The 7,712-nt window shown below is 41.3% G+C and overlaps 1 protein-coding gene across 3 annotated transcripts in view; it reads right to left on the bottom strand.

The window, feature by feature from the left end:
- AK2 (adenylate kinase 2) overlaps nucleotides 1–283 on the bottom strand; it is a 25,788-nt gene extending 25,505 nt beyond the window's left edge. Inside the window, exon 1 of one of the 3 annotated variants that reach the window (XM_006862138.1) lies at nucleotides 100–283. In XM_006862138.1, the coding sequence (XP_006862200.1) occupies nucleotides 100–198 (99 nt within the window). In that variant the 5' untranslated portion in view covers nucleotides 199–283. The remainder of the gene's footprint in view (nucleotides 1–99) is intronic. The other 2 variants (XM_006862140.1, XM_006862139.1) reach the window with 2 other exon arrangements.
- Nucleotides 284–7,712: the final 7,429 nt, after the last annotated feature.

Raw genomic sequence — 7,712 nt, 5'->3', positions numbered from 1 at the left:
CCCGGGTCTCCACAGCGAAAAGCTTGCTGCCCAACCTCAGGTCTCCCAGATCTTGTTGTGCGGGTTCGGTTCTACCTACGGGCCAGCCCTGCCACTCACCTGGGTACCCTTGCCAGCCCCGGGAGGCCCCAGCAGCACGGCCCGGATGCCTTTAGGATATTCTTGGGCCGAATCTTCCGCTGGAACGTTGGGAGCCATGTCTGCCGAAACCTCAGGCTACCGCCCGACCGCACACCTCACAGGTCCAGCTCTTCCAGGCCAGCGCTCCACGCACGCCACGCACGCCCGACTCTTTACTTACATTGGTCCGTTTCCACGTCCGTCAGATTGTTCTGCCCGCCTCTGAACGCGACGGACATTTCAATTTACCAACCACATGACGATATTCTGGAAAACGGCTTTTGATTGGACAAAATTCGTAAAGTAGTAAGGAAGAAGCGTCCCAGCATGGACTGAGCGGTGCAGAGTGCCTCGCGACCTGTGTGTAGAGTAGGCGGGAATCGTGAGGAAAGTCTACCGGGACTGGGAGTTTGTGTTCGGTTTTTGTCAGTTTCTGCGGAGACCTGCAAATCCAGAATCCATGATATTTCTGGTGGGAGAGTAAATGATAATAATAATTTTTAGAACACAAATTGGCAATGTGTTAAAAACGCTCTTTGGGCCAGCCATTCAAAGGACATAATCAAGGATATATATATTTATGTAACAAAGGTGTTAATTGCAATACACAGAAAAGAGAGAGAAAAGCAACACCTCAAATATCTAACAATGAGAGTTAAATAAATTGCAATAAATTTGTATATTGGCGTTCTCCCATGTATAAAACTATTTAATCATATGGGAATAAGTTCACCAAACAGGATACAATATTGCAGTTACAGGAAACTTCTAATTTTGTTCCCTAGTTACAAATAAATGTTGGTGTGGCGTTAAGGATTAATGCGCTGGGTTACAAAGTCAATTTGAACGCCAAAGTCAGTGGTTCAAGCTCACCAGCAGCTTCTTGGAAACCCTATGGGTTGGAACCGACTGACGGAACTTGATGTTAGTAACAAGTTACAAGGGATGATTTCCATATAGTGTGATTATAGCAGGGCTATCAGTTCAAGCTCACCAGCTGCTCCTTGGAAACCCTATACAGGGTCGCTATGGGTCGGTCGGAACTGACTTAGCACTTAACAACAACAACATGAATGGGTTCATTCTACTCTGAACCCTTTAGGCATTTACTGCGTAAAATATAAAGAGCTCTGTGGTTACGAGTCAGCTTAGTGGTTACGAGACAGACTGCTAACCTCAAGGGCAGCAGGTGGAAACTAACAGCATTTCCGTGGGGGAAAGAGGAGGCTTTCTGCTCCTGTAGAGATTTACAGCCTCAGAAACCGTATGCAGGGTCACTATGAGTCGGAACCGACTCCACGGCACACCACCACCTAAGATACAGTGAATCAGAATCTATATTTTAGTAATTTACCCGATTCACTTGTGTTATTGTTGTCAAGTGCTGTCGAGTCGATTCTGACCCATAGGGTTTCAAAGGAGCAGCTGATGAGCTTGAACCTTGCAGTTCAAACGGTTTTGTAGTCTGGCACATTAACCCACAGCACCACATGTAGATCTTATTAATAAAATGTAGATTCTGATTCAATATATCTCTCCAGTGGAAATGCAAATTCTCAGCAGGGGGATCAAACCAGAAGGAACTATTCAAAGCCTGAATTATAGAAGTTTAGCCCACTTCTTTGTGTATTTTTGTATCTTCTGAATGGTTTACAATGAATTCTACAATAATTAGAACGGTCTTTACAAATAGAAAAGAGCAACTTTTTTAAAGTCAGGAAAAGATAGTTTTTCTTAAAAGTGATGCCCTCTCTTGGAAGGGGAAGTAATTTCGACAGCTTTTTGGTGTGTGAAAGTTTCATCTACTCCTCTTATGAAGCAACTAGTGAGGTCCTGTCAAGATCAGCCCCAAGGGTCCCTTAAGACCTTTTGTTGAATGTGATTATGAAGCAATAATGTGTTCTTCACAGGCTTGTGTTGTTGCTGTTAAATGCCACCAAGTAAGTGCTGACTCATAACCACCCTGTATAGGTTTTTCAGGGAATGGCTGGTGGGTTTGAACCACCAAACTTGAAGTTAGCAGTCTAGTGCTTATCCTACAGTGCCACACCAGACTCATGGTCAGTTCATTTCCTACAGCCTAGTGGTGGCATAGCAGTGGACTTCTGGTGTGGTGCTGTAAGATCAGCACTGGACTGTGAACCACAAGATTGGCAGTTCAAACCCACCAGCTGCTCCTCAGAAACCCTATTCAGGGTTGCTATGAGTTGGAACCAAATCGATGGCACTAAACAACAACAACAGTGATGAATTTGCTATGCCTTTAACTGTTGTTGTTGTTGTTTGTTGTTAAATGCCATCGAGTCAGTTCTGACACTTCGAGACCCTGTATTGGGTTTCTGAGGAGAGGCCGGTGAGTGTGAACTGCCGACTTGTGGTTCGAACCGACCTTGCAGTCCAGTGCTTATCCTACAGCGCCACATCAGGACTCTGTTGTTGTTGTTGGTTGGTTATGTTCTGTGGAGTCAGTTCTGACTCATAGTGACCCTGTACAGGGTTTCCAAGGCTGTAAATCTTTATGGGAGCAGAAAGCCTCATTTTTCTCCCATGGAATAGCTAGTAGTTTCAAACTGCTGACCCTGAGGTTCACAGCCCAATTGGTAACCACTATACTACAAGAGCTCCTTTGTTGTAAAGTGCTGCCGAGTTGATTCCGACCCATAGCGACCCCGTAAAGGTTTCCAAGGAGCAGCTGGTGAGCTTGAACCGCCAACCTTGCAGTTCAAACAGCTTTGCAGTCTGACGCATTAACCCACAGCACGTTGTTAGGTGCCATCAAATTGGCGCTAACTCGGAGCAACCTGATGTGCAACAACAGAACGAAACACTGCTCAGTTCTGTGCCATCCTCACAATTGTTATGTTTGGGCTCTTTGTTGCAGCCACTATATCCATCCATCTCATTAAGGGCCCTCCTTTTTTTGATGACCATCTACCAAGCATGATGTCCTTCTCTAAGGATTGGTTTTTCCACATACCATGTCCAAAGTACATGAGATGAAGTCCCACCATCCTCACCTCCAAGGGACACTCTAGCTGTACTTCCAAGATTTATTTGCTCTCCTGGCAGTTCATGGTACTCTTTCAGTATTCTTCACCAACACCATAATTCAAACACATCCATTGTTCTTTGGTTTTCCTTATTAATTTCCTTATTAATTGTCTAGGCCTTCTTGATTGGAAAACTGCTGCATCTTGAGTTGTTTCTGATCTTGAATTGTATGTACCCTGTTCACTTTCCTAATAAACTGTTATGAGTTCTATGTAACCATTGCAAAAGATTATTAAACCCGGTTGTGAAACAGGGCTGTGGCAGGGATGGTTGGTGTTAGAAGAGTGTAAAAAATGTTGTAGGGTGGAGGCTTGTCAGAAATCTGCCTTAGGCTTGTTTTTAGTTTGAGTCTCCTTCCCCTTTGTGAAGTCAGAAATAACATTTGCATGGTTTTTGCATAACATTATCCATAGTTTGCTAGGATCCACACAGTCTAATGCCTTTGCATAGTCAATAAAGTACAAGTAAACATCTTCCTGGTATTCTCTGCTTTCAGCGAAGACCCATTTTACTTCAGTAATGATATCCCTCCTTCTACTGGAATTTCTGACAACTTTCTGTTTATGTTCTGCTACAACCATTTTTGAATCATGTCACCAAAAATTAATTTGCATATGATATTATTTAATGATTTCTGCATTCTGTTGGACCACCTTTCCTTGGAATGGGCACAAATATGAATCTCTTCTAGTTGGTTGGCCAAGTACTTGTCTTCCAAATTTCTAGGGATAGCCTAATGACTACTTCCAGGACTACATCAGTTTGTTGAAATATTTCAATTGATATTTCATCAATTTCTGGAGCCAATTCAATTGTCTCTAATATCTTCAATGTAGCTTGGATTGCTTTTTTCAGTACCACCGGTTCTTGGTCATATACTACCTCCTGAAATGGTTGAACATTGACCAATTCTTTTTAGTACAGTGATTCTGTGTATTCCTTTCATCTTTTTAAAATTGTGAATAGAGTGAAGGTTTACAGAGCAGATAATCAGTTTTACATTCAGGAAATCATATACTTGGCTTCATTACAATGATTGCAATCCCACCTCTGTACCAAGAGTTAACAATATTTACTTCTATCCATTGTAACTCTTGCATTCTTCTCTGTGTCTCCTCTACCTTCGTCTTCTCTCTGTTAATCTCTCTCTTATTGTATATTGCCTTTCCTGTTACCCATGTTAACATGTGTCTACCCTGTAGGCTGGAGTTCTGGTGTAGTACAGTGGTTTAATGCTTTGGACTGCAAAGTTGGTTTGAACCACAATGTCAGCAGTTCAAGCTCACCAGTCGCTCCTCAGAAACCCAGTACAGGGCTGCTACAAGTCAAAATTGACTCAGCGGCACTTAACAACAACAATCCTGTAGCCCATGAATAATTTTCCTTCCCTCATCCCCTCCGTTAACCATCATAGATTTTCCTCCAGGTTCATTCATGTTATAAGGTGCTTTGCAGATTCATCATTATTCTTCAATGTTGCATAGTATTCCATTGTGTGTATGTACCAAAGTTTATTTAACCATTCTTCTGTTGATGCCATTTAGGCTGTCTCCAAGTTTTTGATGTGTCTATTATAGACAACATATACAAGGATCCTGTTTTCTTATCCAGTCTGTTCTGTCTCTTGACTGGTACATTTAATCCATTTATATTCAGTGTAATTATTGATAGGTATGAATTGATTGCTGTCATTTTGTTGTGTGATTTTTGTGGTACTTCTGGTTTCTTTGCTCCACATCATTTTCTGTTCTGAGATCATTTTGTTTGTGGGTTTTCTTTTCATTTTCATTTCTGTTGTGTTAACGCTTACGAAATCTTTCCCATTTTCCTCTTTTTAAAATTTGATTTACAGGTATATTAATTTTCAGTATAAATTACAGATTATCCTGTAAGCTAATAATTTTTTTTCCTTACTTAAAACCATCTGTTTTATTTTGAAATCTACTTGGCTTCTTTGTCATTTGGAAGTTTTGTATCCAAACTATTCCGTCTTTTTGCTTTGTAGTTATTTCATTTATAAATTGATACCTCTGGTTCCCTGTTTTCAGTCTTGCAGGATTTTCATCTGTGTCTGTTTTATTTGGCCTCTAGTACGTATCTTTGTTGTAGAGGGTCTATGTAGCACATCTGCTCAGTTTGCCATCTTGCCTCACATACTTCCTCACTCTTCTGAGAAGTTGCCTATTCACTCTAAGATCTTCAGGCTCATCTGGAGGCTGTCCTCCCTCCAGCCCCCATTACAGGCTGAAACTCAGCAATGGCTTTTGTCCATTCCCACCACACCGCTATTCCTACCCTCAAACTGAAGTCATGTCCCACCCCTCCAGCCTATTTAACCCTTCAAAAATAGAACCCAGGAAACTTCCTGGGCTATGCTTGCTCTCTCTCTCTCTCCCCAGGTCCATAGCCTTTGCACATGTTGTTTATTTAAAGCCTGGAACACCTTTTAATGCCTGTTTCTAGGGCATAACTTAAATGTTTTCTCGGGCACAACTTAAACACTTTTTCCAGGAAGTCCTCCTCCTCTGTGTTCCTGTAGCCCCTATGTTTCCTCTACATTTCTCCTTCCATCTTCTTTTCATACTTCCCGTATCATTCAATATCTTGCCCATAGACTCACTCAGTAAATTTGAGGGTTTTATGTGCCAAGTAGGGAACCCTGGTCATATAGTGGTTAAGCACTCAGCTATTAATTGAAAGGTTGGCGGTTCAAACCCACCTGATGCTCCGCAGGTGAAGTCTGTTTCCATAAACATTTATAGCTTTGGAAACCTTATAGAGCAGTTCTACTTTGTCCTATAGTGTGGCTATGAATTGAAATGGACTTTATAGTAAGAGGCTTGGTTTTGGATGTATCAAGTACTGTGTTAAGCGTTTGACATGCATAATTTGATATAATTCTCACAACAACCTTTGTATGACATCACTACTATAATGTTGTTGTTGTTGTTTAGTGCCGTCGATTCGGTTCCGACCCATAGCGACCCTGTACAGGGTTTCCAAGGCTGTAAATCTTTACGGGAGCAGAACGCCTCATCTTTCTCCCGCGGAGCGGCTGGTAGTTTCGAACTGTTGGCCTTAAGGTTCGCAGCCCGATTCGTAACCACTACGCTACCAGAGCTCCTTCACTACTATAATAGTCTACATTTTTCTATTGAGGAAACTAAGTCACAAAAAGTTAACCTTTTAAGATTAGATTATTTTCTGCTTTGAATTTTCTTTTGTTTTCAGAAATGGAAAACATTTTGAATGAAATTCTCAGGTAATATGGATTTTGAAGCAATTAATGGGACACATATATCCCAAGGAATTTCTAGTGCTGGAAATGGTGGGATGAGGCTCAGTTCTTCATATCCACACAGTTATGTATTACCAGGTGGCAGTATACACTAAAAGTGGGATAGCAGCTTCCCATTGAACCTCAAAGGTAAAATATGTAGAAGGACGATATAAGCGTTAAACATCTTTCCCAAGATCACACGACTAGCCTGAGACTGTAGTTGAGAATTGAGTTTATGTCTGACTGACTGGTATTTGTCACCTATCAGGAAATAAAACAAGCAGTTCCTGCTGACATGGAACTCACAGTCTGGCTGAATTACAGCAAGAGAGATCATGATGGTCTTTGTAAAAGAAAAAAAAAAATCTTGAAGAATTTGGCATTGGTGAAGGGGGTGCTTTAGACTGAGAGAACATTGAAAACAAACTTTCAGAGGCTGGAGTGAGGAGGGTGTACTGTGAGTTTTATTTAGTGGGCTTTGGGGACTCAGGAAGTTTCTTAGATAAGGGAGTGTTTTGTATTGGGTTGTATACCCCCAAAAGATATATTGAAGTCTTAATCCTTGTTACCTATGCATGTGAACTTGTTTGGAGATAGGATCTTTCAAGGCATTATCAGGTGAGTTAATATGAAGACCTACTAGAGTAGGGTGGGTGCTAATTCAATATAAGTGGTATTCTAATAAAAGAGAAGAGATACAGACACACACACACACATAAGACCATGTGATGACAAAAGCAGAGAATATAGCTTTAAGACAAGTAATGCCTGGAGCTACCAGAATGAAGATGAGAAATAATTTTTCCCTAGAGCCTTTAGAAAGGAGCTCTGGTAGCATAGTGGTTACGAATCAGGCTGCTAACTTCAGGGTCAGCAGTTCGAAACTACCAGCTGTTCCCTGGGAGAAAGATGAGACTTTCTGCTCCCATGAAGATTTACAGCTTTGGAAACGCTGTAAAAGGTCACTATGAGTCAGAACCTACTTCATGGCACATTAACAACAACAACAACAGAGCCTTTAGAGAGAGCTTGGTTAGCTGACAACCAAATTCAGACTTTCAGATTCCAGACCTTGAAACATTAAATTTCTGTTTTTAAAACTTTTTGTTGTGAATTAAGTTAAGGTTTAGAGCAGACAATCAGTTTTGCAGTCAACAAATCAAATACTTTGTTTAGCTGCAATGATTACAGTCCCCTCCATGTATCAACAGTTGACAGTATTTACCTCTATTCACTTTAATGGGTGCATTCCTCCTGGTCT

Source organism: Chrysochloris asiatica, unplaced genomic scaffold (genome assembly GCF_000296735.1).
Source record: "Chrysochloris asiatica unplaced genomic scaffold, ChrAsi1.0 scaffold00047, whole genome shotgun sequence".
NCBI lineage: Eukaryota > Metazoa > Chordata > Mammalia > Afrosoricida > Chrysochloridae > Chrysochloris > Chrysochloris asiatica.
The sequence above is the reverse complement of the archived record's forward strand: the minus strand, read 5'-3'. Positions and strand labels throughout refer to the sequence as shown.